Source organism: Meriones unguiculatus, chromosome X, assembly GCF_030254825.1.
Source record: "Meriones unguiculatus strain TT.TT164.6M chromosome X, Bangor_MerUng_6.1, whole genome shotgun sequence".
Classification (NCBI taxonomy): domain Eukaryota; kingdom Metazoa; phylum Chordata; class Mammalia; order Rodentia; family Muridae; genus Meriones; species Meriones unguiculatus.
Genome location: NC_083369.1, coordinates 32,025,951 through 32,041,803, shown reverse-complemented (window position 1 = coordinate 32,041,803; position 15,853 = coordinate 32,025,951). Strand labels below are relative to the sequence as shown.

Below are 15,853 nucleotides of genomic sequence, written 5' to 3'. Positions count from 1 at the left end.
TATGCCTGCACGCCAGGAGAGGGCATCAGATACCACTATAGATGTTTTGAGCCACCATGTGGTTGGTGGGAATTGAACTAAGAACTAATGGAAGTGTAACCAGTGCTCTTAACTGTTAAGCCATCTCTCCAGCTCATTTAATCATTTTTTAATTTTTGTTCATATATTTTAAAAGTATTTTTCCCTTTTCTAACTTTTTCTAGATCTTCTCCACCTCCCTATCCCCTTTATGTTCTTTTTTTTTTTTTTTTTGAGACAGGCTCTCACTACGTAGACCTAGTTGTCCTGGAACTCACAGTGTAGTCCAGACTGGCTTTGAACTCATCAATCAGCCTGTCTTCTGCCTCCAGAGTGCTAGGATTAAAGGGATGTGCTTCCATACCTTGCTAGCTTGTTGTTTTGTTTTCTTCCAAGACAGGGCCTCAAGGAGTCCAGGCTGGCCCAACTTGCTATGCTAACTGGCTTGCCTGTGAGCTGCTCCTGCCTTAGCTTCCTAAATGCTGTAGGCCACCAGTTTTATTATAGTATAGGCTGACCTTGAACTCCTGAGCCTTCTGCCTCCCAAGTGCTAGAATTACAGATTTTTGGTTTTGTTCTTTTGTTTTTCCGAGAAAGGGTTTCTCTGTACCTCTGACCTCCTGGGACTTGCTCTGTAGATAGCCTCAAACTCAGAGATCCATGTCTCCCAAGTACTGAAATTAAAGGTGTAGGCCACCACTGCCAAAGCCCAGATAATTTTTAAAGACTCATTTATTGAGAGAGAGTACACGTGTCATGGTATACATGTGCAGGTTAGAGGACAACTTTCCAGGGTTGGTACTCCTTCCACCATGTTGGTTTCCATGATCAAATTCGCGTTGTCAGGCTCTATGGCAAGTACCTTTACCAACTGAGCCACCCGCAACAGTTTCTTTCTTTCTTTTTTTCTCTTTTTTTTTTTCTTTCCTTTCTTTTTCTGCAATAGGGTGTCTTTGTGTAACAGCCCTGGCTGTCCTGGAACTTGAAGAGATCTGCTTGTTTCTGCCTCCTGAGTGCTGGGTTAAAGTAGGTTCCCCACCACAATGTGCTCCCTGTTTCTTTCTTTTTTTTTTTTTAATAATTTATTTAATTTTTATTTTATGTGCGTTAGGGTAAAGGTGTCAGATCCGTTACAGACAGTTGTAAGCTGCCATGTAGGTGCTGGGAATCAAACCCGGGTCCTTTAAGGAAGAGCATTCAGCACCCTTAACCACTGAGCAATCTCTCCAACCCAAAAACTGTGTAGCCCAGGCTGGCCTCGAACTTGTGATCCTCCTGCCTCTACCTCCTTCAGCAAATCCTACCAGTGTGTGCCACCACAACCAGCCTAGTTTGTTTCTTAATGGTGACCACAATGTATCCAGAAATGAGTTCTCATTTGGGGAGAGGAGAGGTATGGGAAAGATTATCCTGGATGGACATCTCCCAGGTTGTGACATTCTGTGCAAACCCATAAGTGGATGGGATAAACATTGTCTCTGCTGGGGTCGAAATGTGAAATGAAGGCACAGAAATTTCCAGAGAACTGGGTTTGTTTTCCACTGTGACTGCTGCAGTGAAAATGTTCTCATGGGTAATATAAATTCTACAAGTCACTGCAAAGAAGTGGAAACATCCTTCCATATAAAACTGGTGTACCTAGAGATAAAGGTACACCCTCTCGGGCCTCTGAAAGGCCCAACAAGAGCCCAAAGTAATCGCAATTGCAACACCTGCTTGAGCAACTCAATCAACTGGCCTGGGAAGGGAGGGGTGGGTGTGGGTTGTGGATTCCAGATTCAGTGCTCTGATAGACAAGATTCCATCATACCCAGAGTATCAGGGGTCCTATACAACACCACCCCACACACTGTCTAGCTAGCTTTTGGGTAACATGTGCCCCTTTGCAGGTTTAAGATTTCACCTGCTAGGGTTTCACCTGCTGAATTCCACAGGTTCTATCTATCCTCAAAAGGCAGTGCTTGTGCATTCTCTTTCCCTAAGACCCTCCCTGAGTATCTGCCTGGGCCTTGCCAACTTGCAGACTTAATCTGGACCATTCAGGCCTAGACCCTCACCATAAAGTATCCATCCCTTGGGCATGTCCATGCTCCAGGAGGGACACATTCTCTAACCCTAGGGTGCAGTTCCTAGTTTCCACCACCAGTGTGCAGCAACCTTTACAAGTTGAAAGTGGTTGTCAGCTTTCTGCTGGATGCCTGGCTTGACTGCACCCATTCAATCTGGCTTTCTGGAGCCCAGTGAGGACAGTACCTGGTTTCTATGTGAAAGAGCAGGAATAGATTCTCATTCTTGGGGTTGGGAATTTAGCTCAATGGTATATAGTAAGTGCAGGGCCCTGGATTCGGTCCTCAGCTCTTAAAAAAAAGGGGGGGGGGGATTGTTCTCAGGCTTGACAGGAGGGGAGTACTCCACAAACGGAATTTTGTGCTGCTAAAATCTTAGTAAGTTTGAAATGAGAAAGATGAATGAATAGAGAAAAATATGGACAACAGACTAAAATAAGCCTCACGATTCTCACCTAAGCAGAAACTTCTCAAAAGAAGAACAAATGGCCAATAATTATGAAAAGTTCAATACCTTGGTCTTTTATTGTCTCTGTGAGACAAGCCTACATAATGAAACCCTCTCTGAACAAAATAAAATGGACAAAAAGTTCAATATCTTCAGCTGTCAGGGAAAAGCAAAATTACACTGAGATTCCATCTTTTTGAAGTGCAAATTGCTGTCATCAAATGTTGAGAGAAGCCTTATAAAGTACTGGTTGAAATGTATCAGTAGAAAGGTTACTAAAAAAAAAAATAGATCTACCATATGGCTCAGCTCTACTACTCATATGCTGAAAGGAGCCAACATACCACAAAGATACCTGCACACCCATATTTATTGTAGCCATTAGTGAGTCTGCTCAGGTGCCCATCAGCAGAAGAGAAGATAAAATGTGAGAATATACATATATATGTATGTATGTATATATGTGTCTGTAAACATGTGAGTACGAATGAAGCAGTCATCTATAAATGAAATTATATGGTTTGTAGGGAATTGGATGGAACTGAAATATTGTTAAACAAAATAAACCAGGATAAGTATTCAATATTTTCTCTCGTATAGACTCCAGAACAAAAAGACAAGATGAAATTAGGAGAGAGCTTGTTAGGGAAGAGGCTATGGGGTCAGAGAGAAGGGAGAAGAGCTGACCAGGGAGAGTAATAAAGGAGTATGTGCTCAGAGCATGTTACTTGCATATATGTAAAAGTCACAGTAGCTCCCTTGAGGTTTTATTTTGTACAATTAATATCCACTGAAAAAAGAAAAAGCCATGTGAAGGACAAAATGCAGAAAGACAGCTGTGAAAATCCCCAACTGAAGCTGAGGGGCCGTCATAAAGAGTGGCTTGCCTGCTCTTTGGGTTCAGGGGCTGGACTCATAGTTTGTCAGGGCAGCAGCTACCCATTTATTTTGCATCTGGGGACACCTCAGCAGACAGATGCCTCACCTGAATCTTTCTGGCTCCTTCAGATTTTCTTTTTTTTGTTTGTTTGTTTTTTTTTTTTTTTTTTTTTTTTAGAGTCCCTACCCTAGGCTTGGCCTCAAATTTACTTAAACAGTGGTCAGTGACCTTTATTTCTGATCCTGTTTCTACTTCCTGAATGCTGGGATTACAAGGTTTGTGCTATCATGCTTTACTTATGTGGTACAGGAATCAAACCCAGGTTCTCCTGCATATTAGGCAAACACTCTATCAATTGAACTACATTCCCAAATCAGATTCTTTTTTCTGGGCAATGCTGATGACAACTCTGAAAAACCCCACTAGATGTATACAACTGAAGGAAAAGAGCAAGTCGAGGGTAGGCATTAGCAGGTGGCATAGAGGCCTATTGCCTGCCCTTTGGGTTCTGGGGCTGGACTTACAGTTTGTCAGGCCTCTATCACATGCTCACCAGGAATGGTGGCACTTTTAGCCCAGCATTCCGGAGGCAAAGGCAGGCAGATGTCTGTGAGTTTGAGCTACACCGCCAGTTTCAAACCAGCCAGAGCTATATAGACGATCTCAAAACAACAACAAAAACAAGCTTAGAGTCTTGCACTAGACAGTGATTCCCCACTGAGTTATACCCTAGCCCCTCACCTGTAGTTCCTCAATCTCTTTATATCCATCTGTTTCTGTCTAGGATTTCTGAGGATTTCTTTCAGTTTATTCATTCTCGAAGCTTCCCCCATTTCTTTACCACCTTACCTCTTCTCCTTGCCTCCTGCCCTGTCACTCAGTTTGTTCTCCCTGGATGGTGGCTCTTACAGTCTATGGGTGTCCTAGATCTGCTCTCTTGTTGAAAGGGCTGTAAAGAGGCTGGCCAGATAGCTCAGCAGGTAAAGGTACTTGCTACCAAGCCTGAAGGCTTAATTTCCCAGGACCCATTTAGTGGAAAGAGAAAAACAATTCCCACACATTGTCTTCTCATGTCTACATGAGTGCTGTAACACACACACACACACACACACACACACACACACACACATGTTGTTTTAAAAGATCATTGTGATCATTAAAAAGAGAAAGAGATGCTGGGCAATGGTGTCACATGCCTTTAATCTACAGCACTTGGGAGGCAGAGGCCGAGCGAGTTCCAGGACTGCCAGAGCTATACAGAGAAATTGTTCCTTGAAAAAACAAGAGAGAGAGAGGTAGATAATTAAAAAAGAGCAGTACGGTCTGCCACTTGTCTCTGGAGTAACATTCTATCCACATGTTCAGGGAAAGGGCACTGAAGGAAAAAAAAAAAAACAAAACAAAACAATAAAAACCCGCAAGAGAGGAGGGAGATAGAAGAACAGGGATAAAGTAACAGAGGGAAAGCAGATGATGTTAGGATTTTGGAACAAAACCTGCTTCTGGGTTGCCTAGCAACTTATGATGTCATCATGTGTCACCGGCCAGGTGGCCACACCTGGAAGGTGTGGTTACATTGCCCCTTAAAGGGACAACCCAACATGTGGTCTCCGTCTCTTGGTTCTTCCTCTCTAACGGGCCCCCTCCTCTGTCTAACCTCTTCTCTCTTTTTCCCTCCCTCTTACTTTCCCCCATCATGTCTTGCTCTCCCTTCTCTCTCTCCATATCCACCTAATAAATCTCTTTTATATATAAGATCTGTCGTATGCCTAATCGTCTTTATTTAATTAGTTTGTCCCATAACTTTACAGATGATGTAATGAGGGTCTATAGTTACAGATACTGGAGAGACCAAGGCAGGTTTCAGGCTCTCTACCAACATTTTGTAAATGGCATGATTTACAGTAGAAAATCCCAGACAGTTATTGACTCTCCTTTGGCATTCTGATTTGAGTCTCTGTTTCCCAGATGAATGTCGGCTCTTCTGATCATGGTAATAAATTGTAAATATCTTTGAGATTTGTAGCATAATTTTGGATAAGCCAAAATAATTTTTCTCTTAACTCATTTTCTACTTATTTAACTTGAGAAGTAACAGCAAATTCAAGAACTAACCCAGTATACAGAAAGTCGTAGACATTTCTAATTATTTCGGAGGACTCTTATAATAAATTAAAGGAAACAAAAATTCCTTAAAGAAGGAATATCTGAAAGTTTATATTAAACAGTTAATAATTGTTCACAAAACATGCCAACTAAAATCACAAAAGCCTGAAACATGACATCTTTGGGAGAGTGCTTGCCTATCTTGCAGAAAGCACTAGGTTTGGTTCCATGTACAGCATAAACTAGATTGGGATATATACCTGTAAATTCCAGGATCAGAAATTCAATGGCATTGTTACCTGGAGAGAGAGCTCCAGGGCAGCTCAGGAAAAATGAGACCCTACCTTGACAGAGAGAGAAACTGTCATAAACATAGACAGAGATTTAACATTTTAAAGATTTATGTATTTACTTTATGCATATGTGCGCTCTGTTTTCATGCACACCAGAAGAAGGAATCAGATTCCATTACAGACAGTTGTGAGCTACCATGTGGGGGCTGGGAATTGAACTCAGGACCTCTGGAAGAGCAGCCAGTGTTCTTCACCTCTGAGCCATCTCTCCAGCCCCCAAAATTTAATATTTTAATCATCCTGAGAATATAACAGGAAAAGCCTGATTCAGATTCTCTTATACTCTCTCTTAATCAGAACAGAAAACTTGTGCCCATATGTCTCTTACCAGTTACTAGGTAGGTCGGCGTCTTCTAATCAATTCTACCCTCTCACAATGTCACCCCTGTGACCTCAGTATCAACAGACTGTCCCTCCTCCCCCCCCATTCCCATGCTCATTACAAAGACTTGGTGGTTTTCCTTCTTGTTGTTGGATTGTTTTTGTTTTTGTTTTCAGTGGCAGAGGATTTAATGGAAAAGGACGGGCAGACTAGTGCTGGGAATGGGATCCTGAGTCTTGAGCATAAACATGCCAGACAGCATTCTACTGTAAACTCCCAGAAGTCCTTACCTTTGCTTGTGGTTGGCATGCTATAAACAGGTTCCCTAAGCCCCTCCTCAGTTTGGTTAATGTGCTAGGGTAATACTTTACTTATGCTTACCTAGTTATTATAATAGATATTACCAACCATTTGGATTAAATACCAAAGGAAGAGATGGAGAGCCATGGGGGCCGGGACAAAAAAGATCTCATGCCCTCTCCAGGGATGCCAAACTGAAGAAACTACTATGTGTCTAGCTAAGCAGAACTCTTCTGAATCTAGTCCTTGTTGGCTTCAGTTTATGAACACAATTCATTATAACTGTGGATCATAAACATTACCTTTAGCTAGTCTCTAGAGAAGTGGGAGGTGGGGCCCAAGTTCCAGCTCCCAAATCCCATCTGACATCTGGTCACCCAGCCCCCACCCTGAAGCTACCAAGAGGTGGTCAGTCAACAGATAATCATTAGCATGTTAAAAGGTAATCACAGGGTGGGGGAGGAAAGGGGGAACGGGAGCTGCGGCATGGAGGTGCCATGGTCTCTGGGCTGGATTGAGAACCTGAGGCTTTCTGGTTGTAGCTAGAAGTCCTGGAACACCCAAGGTTTTCTCTTGGGCCCTTCCTGCTTCCTGGCCCCACAGGCACTTCTTGCCCACCATACAGAAAAAAATCTTCCTCAAAACAAAACAAAATACCCCTGTGGCTGCTTGTTTCATCAAAAGCAAGAAAGAAATTAAGAGTCTCCTTCATGCATGGTTGTTTCATCTTATGTTTAATATACACATATGTTACATATAACCTGTCACTTTTAGTCATAAAAACACTTGATGGGAGTGGACTATATACATAAAAGATGTGAACACCAAGAGGTAGGGGAAATGGAAGCCCTCTCAAGTGTGTGTCTGTTATATTGGTGTTTAATCCTCGGGTCCATAAAGAAATGTGCTTCTTGTATATGATCTGAGGCAGAGTCTGGCTGGTCTTGCACTTCCTTCCTCACCATAAGTGGCCATAGACTTACAGCAGTCTTCCTGCCTCAGCCTTCCAAGTGCTGGGATTACAGATGGGCACTAGCAAGCCAGTCTTTCATAAAGGTAACCAGGAAAAGATTTGCACTGTGATATCACCTCTGATCCTGGGAATATACATGCAAAGCAATGGAGTAGATAAGTCCTAGGCCCCTCATTTTTCCCTGCTTTTCATTTTCTTTTAGGCAGGCTCTTGTATGTACTCCAGGCTAGGCTGGAACTCAGTATCCTCTAGCTTCTGCTCCTAAATGCTGAAATTATAGGAGTGTACCAGTAGTACATGCTCTTTTCTTCACTTTTACTATTTATTTAATTTTTAATTTTCAATTTTTTGAGATTGGGTCTCTCTGTATAGCCTTGGCTGACCAGACTAGGTAGACTAGGCTGGGCTTGAACTCATAGAGCTCTTCATGCTTCTGTCTCCTTAGTTCTAGGGTAAAAGGGGTTTGCCACCATGCCAGGCTTTACTTCACTTTTACTTTATGCCATGTCACCATACTTTGTTTTAATTACAGTTTAATTTGTTGTTTGTTTGTTTGTTTTTTTCAAGACAGGGTTTCTCTGTATAGCCCTGGCTGTCCTGGACTCACTTTGTAGACCAGGCTGGCCTCAAACTCAGAGTTATGCCTCCCTCTGCTTCCCCAAGTACTGGGTTAATTTTTTTCTTTAGTTTCATTTGTAAATGAAAATATATTGTTTTCTTCTGATTATAGCAGCAATGTGTATTACTCATGACTTTCTTTTTCACATAACTCTAAAAGAGACTATAACAGTCACTGGTTATTTCTCTACCCAGAAATAAGCACTGTCAGCATTGCTTTCTCCATTTTTTCCCTTGTGGGTACACATATTAACTTTATCAGAATCTTCTGGGTTCTTTTCTTTTTTTTTATTTGGTGCTGGAGTTCAAATCCAGCTACAGACATGCTTTACAAGTGAGCTACAACCCCAGCCTCTGAAATACCATTTTAGTGTTTTGGGTTTTGTTGCTTGCTTTCACTTTGTAGCCCAGACTGCTTTTGGAACTCTCTATGTAGACCAGGTTGGCCATGGACTCATAAAGATCTGCCTGCTGAGTGCTGGGATTAAAGGTGTGTGCCACCATGCCCAGCTGATGTATCATTTTATATCTTTATTTTATCTTTATTTTTCTGGTTATGGAGTGAACTACAGGCCTCAAACATGAGTGTGTTCTACCGCTTCTAATGTGTTTGAGACAGTATCTTACTGTATATCCTTGGCTGGCCTTGAACTTCCTGTGTTTAAGCTGCCCTGAAAATTATGACATTCCTGCCTCTGCTTTTCAGGGGCCAAGGTTATAGGAATGTGCCACTATATTTAGGTTGAGGATAGTTTTTCTTCCTATGTTAGTGGCATGGACCTCATGTTTGTGCTAGGCAGCTGCTTTACCAATGAGCTTCATCTTCAGCCCCTTTCCCTTTTGCAGCACTGGGGATGTATACTGGGCAAGAACTCAGTGACTGAGCTATATCCTCAAATCCTTTTTTGTTTCTTATTTGAGATAGGGTCCCATGTATAGGCAGGCCTTAAACTGACTATCTGTGTATTTATGCAGGTTCAGAACCTGCTTTGTGCTGGGCACAGTGTGTTATGCCTTTAATCCCAGGGCTCAGGAAGCAGAGACAGGCAAATTTCTGCGAGTTTGAGGTCAGCCTGGACTACATAGTGAGTTCCTTGACAACCAGGGCTATGTAGTGATACCCTGTCAAAAAAAAAAACCGAAAACAAAAAAACAAAACAAAACAAAAAAACCCTACTTTGTAGGTGAAGGTAGCATACCTACCATACCCACTTTATGTGGTATTTCGGAGCAAACCAGGGTTCTGCACACACTAAACAAAAACCCTACACCCCTAGGCCGTTGAATTAGATGTAGTCTAGACACGCTTTGAACTTTTGATACTTCTCCCTCAGCCTCCCAAGTAGCTGGGATGATAGGCCTGAGCCACCAGGCTGGCTCTCTCAACCTTTTGTTGTATCATTTAAAAAAAATTATTTACTTATTTGTGTGTGAGTTGGAGAGCACAATTGCAGCAGCATACCTGTGAAAAGGAAAGCACAGTTTTCAGGAGATTTTTTTTTTTCTTTCCACAAGTACTTGTACCCAGTGAGCCATGTCACCAGCCGTAGTATATAATTTTTAAGTGGCTTGAAATTATTTCTGGAACAATATATGGACATAAATCTATGTATGTACTTACAGGAAAACAAGTAAGTACAGGCAGCAAATTAAAACGGGAGAATTTGTGAGAGATTGAAGGAGACGCTGTTAGAAACAGGGAGAGATGGGTGGGGAAAGGAAGATGGAGAGAACTGAGGCCACATGAGGACAAAAACCAACACAGCCATGGAGAGGTGAAGGTACTGACAAAGAGGTGAGAGAGTAGAAAGGAACATTTAGTGAGCTCCTACTTAATATCACCCCTACAGATCTTTAAATGTCATTTTGAGGTTGCAGTTGCTAGTAATAACTTCATCGGGGCATGAGGCTAATTCATAGCAGGATCAACTGAGCTGGCTATGGATTAATTTCTCTGAGAACATCGTGGTTCATAGCATGCAGCCAGTAATTGTTTATCCACCAAACTGAGTAGAGTCTGTTGTCTCCCCAAGGACAGAGACCAGACCCTTATTTCAGCCCACTGAGTCAATTTTCCATGTCTGTCTGGTAATTCATCAGCCAAGGTCTATTGCCTTAGCAACTGCCATGGCAACCGCCAGTGCAGACTTCTGTTCTCCACTTTGCCCCTTGGACATCTCCATGGCGATGCACAGGATGAAGAAAAGGCCAAAGCCCCGAATTCTGCGCCTGCGTAGAGTGGCAGGAAGGGATGAACAGAGGGGGCTAGGCTCCTGGATTTGCGCAGCCGCAGAGCTCGGAGGCAGTGCCTGATAGCCTTGGTGCTGCGCACTTGACAGCCAGTCCGCCTGTCCGGAGCCCGGTTCGTTGGGCAGCATGGCGGGGTCGCCACTGCTCTGCGGGCCGAGGGCCGGGGGCGTCGGCCTTTTGGTGCTGCTGCTCCTCGGCCTTCTGCGGCTGCCCCCTACCCTGTCAGCGAGGCCTGTAAAGGTGCAATCTCAGTCAGCAGGGGGTGGGGGTGGAGTGGGGAGGGAGATGGGGGAAATGGTGAGAGCCATTCTCGCCATTATGCGCATAGAGATTGGCAAGGGTGGCCTGGGCTGCAGGTGACAACCCCCGCGCAGGCCAGGTGCAGTTTCAGGATTTGCGAGTGCTGTTGCTCAGGGCTCAGCCAGCAGATGCACCCGGCCTATCCCTCAGCATGTGGGGCCTGGTCTAACCTCGGTGTGCCGGTGGTCTGTGGTGCTGTCCCTGGCCGTTTAAGCCTGTGATGTAATGGCTGAGGTGTTTGGATATTGTGTTCTTTCAGTGTGTGTCCTTTGGTTTGACTGCCCCTGAATGTCCTACAATACTAAAGATGCTTCTGTTTGACTTTTTGTGGGACTGGTTGCTTCTTCTGTGATACTATGTGTATATCTGTGAACCCTTATGTGTGATGACGTAGTATATGGGCGTATCTTTCTGTGTACTTGTGTGTTTCTGTGTTCGTTTGTTTTCATTTTGGAAGGAGTGGTCCTTGTACCTCAGGGTACATTTCATGGTGGCTTGGGTAGACTGAGTGCTTGGGTTTTTCCTAGATGCGTCCACGAGACAATTACCTTTTAGCTTCTTTGTGGAGCTGTGTCATAGCCGGGGAAGAAGCCATGATGTCTCTGTTCTGCATTGTGTTTTGAAGGATGATGCTTGTCCTTGCACCTGGGTGGCTCAGACAGTGGAACTGCAGATCATTTCTCTGACAGGGAATGTGCACACAGGCATGAAAAAAGAACACTTTTATGCAGTTCCTTGCAGTGGATCAGTGGATATGGCAGTGTTGGGTTGCATTTGTGACATTTCAAGGGCGTGTGTGTGTGTGTGTGTGTGTGTGTGTAAGGGGGGGATTGCTGGTGAGTGACTTCCCTACGGGCTGAGGGTGGTGGATGATGACTGAGGTAGATGCCACCTCTTCAGAGCTGTCTAAATCACAGAGGATTTTTAAAATTATTAAATATGTAACATATATAGAGTAACTATATCACAGTAATTTATAAAACAATGGTAAAATTATCATAGCCATAAAATAATTATCATAATTATAATTACCTTATCATAGCTACTACTCAGCTTAAGAAACAAAGTATGACCAATAATAGGAGTTCTTTGATAGCCTCACCCCCTCCATAGATATTACCTTCTATTTTCTGCCCATTGATTCTTTACTTTTATTGCAGCTTATCTCTAAATGATCTATTGTTTAGTTTCTCCTGCTTTTGTAACATCATACAAATGGAATCAAGCTAGGCATCTGCTTTCTGGTGGTCACTAGTGGTCACTAGGAAGTTCTTAGTGTTTGATAGCCTTAGGCCATCTGCAGTGGGATTCTAGAATTTGCTTTAGTGTGTGTGTGTGGGGGGGGGGGAGTTGCATGTAGTTTTGTATCCGAGGCCTTTCTGCAAGCTAGCTCCCAAAACCTTTTTTTGGTTTTCTTTGGTGGGAGATTCATTTATATTGAAGTCTGTGGTTATAGTTAATTTATTGGTGCACAAAATCATATACTATGAATGTATCATGTGCAAACTAGTATGTCATTGTTTATTTCCAGGGCATTCTTTCTTTTATTCCACTACTTCTTTGTTTTATAAAATACTAATGTGATGATTCAAGAATTTATGTCCAGTAGGCTGTGAGTGTAACACCCTAAGAATGGGTCATAAAGCCCATTCTTCTTTTGAGACATGGGCAGTTTCCTTTTCAAAATCATTTTTGCATTTTTTCTTTTGTTTTGTTTCTCGAGACAGGGTTTCTCCATGTAGCCCAGGCTGTCCTGGAACTCGATTTGTAGACCAGGCTGGTCTTGAACTTGGGAATCTGCCTGTCTTTGCCTCCCAAGTGCTGGCATTAAAGGCATACGCCTGGCTTACTTTTGCAAATTTAATTTCTAATAGTGAAATGTTATAGTTTTATTCCAAACCTGGCACCACTACCTCCTCCCAAAAAAGAAGAAAAGCAAAAAGGGAAAAGAGGGCTGGGGATATGGCTCAGAGGTTAACAGCACTGTCTGCTCTTCCAAAGGTTCTGAGTTCAATTCCCAGCAACCACATGGTGGCTCGCAACCCTCTAGAATGAGATCTGGATACATAGTAAATAAATAAATCTTAAAAAAAAAGAAAAAAGGGAAAGGAGACAGTAACAGCCTGGCACCCAGAGGACTCAGCCAAGTTCTGAGTGATCAAGGCCTCACTGAGGCTGTGTGGATCTTAGAAGTGTTTAGTGGTCTTACCCCTTGAAGATATTCAGGGATTTCCCGAGCCTTAGAGAAGAAAGGAATTTTGGAGGTGCCCAGTCAATGTGGTGGTTATTAAAAATCCGTGGAGCCCCACCCCTAGTAGGACGTTGCTAGAAGGGACAATGACGATATTATTTTCCCTTACACCCCACCACTTCATCTTTCCTCAGGAACCCCGCAGTCTGAGCGCAGCATCTGCACCCTTGGCTGAGACTGGCACCCCCCGCCGCTTGCGTCGGGCTGTGGCCCGAGGAGAGGCGGCAGGGGCGGTGCAGGAGCTAGCGCGGGCGCTGGCGCACCTGCTGGAGGCCGAGAGACAGGAACGGGCGCGCGCTGAGGCGCAGGAGGTGGAGGATCAGCAGGCGCGGGTCCTGGCGCAGCTGCTGCGGGCGTGGGGTTCCCCGCGCTCTTCGGAGCCGCCCTTGGCCCCAAACGATGACCCTGACGCTCCTGCTGCACAGCTTGCACGGGCTCTGCTCCGAGCTCGCCTAGACCCGGCCGCCCTCGCTGCCCAGCTTGTTCCCGCGCCTGCCACTGCAATGCGACCACGGCCCCCAGTGTACGACGATGGCCCCACCGGCCCGGATGTCGAGGACGTCGGCGGCGACGAGACTCCTGATGTGGACCCGGAGCTGCTGAGGTGCAGAGGAGGGGAGGGTGTCGAGGGAGGGGATCAGGGAAAGTAGAACGAGGGCGGCAGGACTTGTTTTACGCCTTGGGAGCGAGCAAGATCTCCAAAGCGCTGCCCTGGAGCCTACGAAGTGAAGTCCTGGGTACAGGGGACAGACACCCACAGACACTGGATTGGTGGGACAATGCAGGGCTAGGGCTCCCCGGGTGGATCGTTTTCTGCCAGGTGGTCCTTGGGGAAGGCAGTTTCTGTAGTGGAACGCGGAGACCTCTGACTTCATCCGAAGTAGTGGTGAGTCCCGCAGGCCCTGAGTGGGAGTTGCAAGCAATATGGAGTTACAATGTTGTGTTGTCCGGATTCTCACTGAATTCCGCTTCATATTGCAGGTACTTGCTGGGGCGGATCCTCACCGGCAGTTCGGAGCCAGAGGCTGCTTCGGCCCCACGCCGCCTCCGCCGAGCCGCGGACCAGGATTTGGGACCGGAGGTGCCTCCTGAGAATGTGCTGGGGGCGCTGCTACGCGTCAAACGCCTGGAGAACCCCTTGCCCCAGGCGCCGGCACGCCGTCTCCTCCCTCCTTGAGCGTTGCAGCATCCTGCCACGCCCTGTAACCCAGGAGCGCCCCAACCACCCTACTTCCTGCCAGCACGGCTGCTTACCCCGGCAACCCCGACATTCCTATCCCCTGAAGCCTCAATAAATGCGATCTATAGCAGATGTTTGTTTGAGTGGTGTGTAGTTGGGTCCAGTAGATTGAGTGATATCGCTGGTGGTTGTCTTTGGAGGACACAGTACCTATTTGGGTTTTGTACAGGCACCTACACAGACACTGGCATTGCAGTCCTCACCAGGTGCCTGGGCTGGGCTTCACTGGAAGGCTCTTAGGTTACTTTCAGCATCTGTCAGGAGTCCACGGCACTAAAGGCCAAGGGGCTATGGCTACACTTGCTATCCATCAGGTCCAGGCATGTAAGGGCCCAAGGTGGATCACATCTGCCGCAGCTGGTCCAGACATCTAGCATGGCATCAACTACACCAAGCACTGACCATACAGGGCTCGAAATATTCAGCCCTCGATATGTGCAAATTTTTGCACAAGTGTCATTTCATAATGTTTTTCTTTTTTTTTTTTTTTTTGTTTTTTTGTTTTTCAAGACAGGGATTCTGTGTAGCCTTGGCTGTCCTGGACTCACTTTGTACACCAGGCTGGCCTCAAACTCACAGAGATCCAATGCCTCTGCCTCCCTGAGTGCTGGGATTACAGGCGTACACCATCATTTCCTGGTTCATATGGCTTTTTTTAACCTTCCTTTCACTGTCTACTGTTGTTCAAGGATGGAGATTTTTTTTTGTTATTTTGTTCATTTTGTTTTTTGAGACAAGGTTTCTCTGTATAGCCCTGGAACTCCCTCTAGACTGGGCTGGCCCGGAAAAGATCTTCCTGCCTCTTTCTCTGCAGGGATTAAAAGAGAGTGCTACCACACCCGGCCCTTTCTTTCTTCTTAATATTGTTAACTGCTAGGCCTTTAACTTTGTTTTGTTTTCTTTTTCAAAACAGAATCTCACTAGCTCTGGTTATCCTGGAACTCACTATGTAGAACAGACTGGTTTCAAAGTCAAGAGATCTGATTGCTGGTTTCAAAGTCAAGAGATCTGATTGCCTCTTCCTCCTGAGTGCTAGGATTACAGGTGTGTGCCACTAATATGCTCAGGTCCCCAAAATTCCTTAAATGAAAAAAAAAAAATGTAACTCAAACATTCTCCCATCCACATAATTAAAGCTGGATACACACCTGTAATAGCAACACCTGAGAGGTAGAGACAGGAAGATCCATCAGGTAGGAGTTCAGTCTCAGCCTGGGCTACATGAGACTGTCTCAAAGGAAACAAAGCTTGGCACGGTGGCACATACCTTTTATTCCAGGGCTCAGTAGGCAGAGGCACACAGATCTCTGAGTTCCAGGTAGGGATACATAGTAAGAACCTATCTAAAAAACACCCCAAAAAACAAAGAGAGAGAGAAAGAAAGGGAGAAAGAAAGAAAGAAAGAAAGAAAGAAAGAAAGAAAGAAGAAAGAAACTGGGACCCAGTGGCTCACATGCCTTTAATCCCAGGGAGCCTGAGGCAGGCAGATCCTTTTGAGTCCAGGACAGCCAGGGAGAAACCCTGTTTCAAAACAAACAAACAAACAAACAAACAAACAAAAAACAAAACAAAACCAAAAAAAGACAGGTTGGAGGCAGCTTCGAATCCTGAGAACATTTATTTTGCATAGAACTTTATAGAACACAACCAATGCTGGACATCCCATGTTACCACCTAACACTAAGAGAATTGTTATCTTGACATGACAATTTTGCTTGACTAAAATCT

The 15,853-nt window shown here is 44.7% G+C and overlaps 1 protein-coding gene across 1 annotated transcript; it reads left to right on the top strand.

Moving 5' to 3' along the window:
• The first annotated feature begins 10,349 nt into the window (after positions 1 to 10,349).
• Pcsk1n (proprotein convertase subtilisin/kexin type 1 inhibitor) lies at positions 10,350 to 14,197 on the top strand. The gene is made up of 3 exons (XM_021658614.2): positions 10,350 to 10,574; positions 13,020 to 13,489; positions 13,867 to 14,197. Exons 1-3 carry the CDS (start codon positions 10,461 to 10,463, stop codon positions 14,060 to 14,062), a joined length of 780 nt encoding a protein of 259 aa, XP_021514289.1. The 5' UTR covers positions 10,350 to 10,460; the 3' UTR covers positions 14,063 to 14,197.
• Positions 14,198 to 15,853: the final 1,656 nt, after the last annotated feature.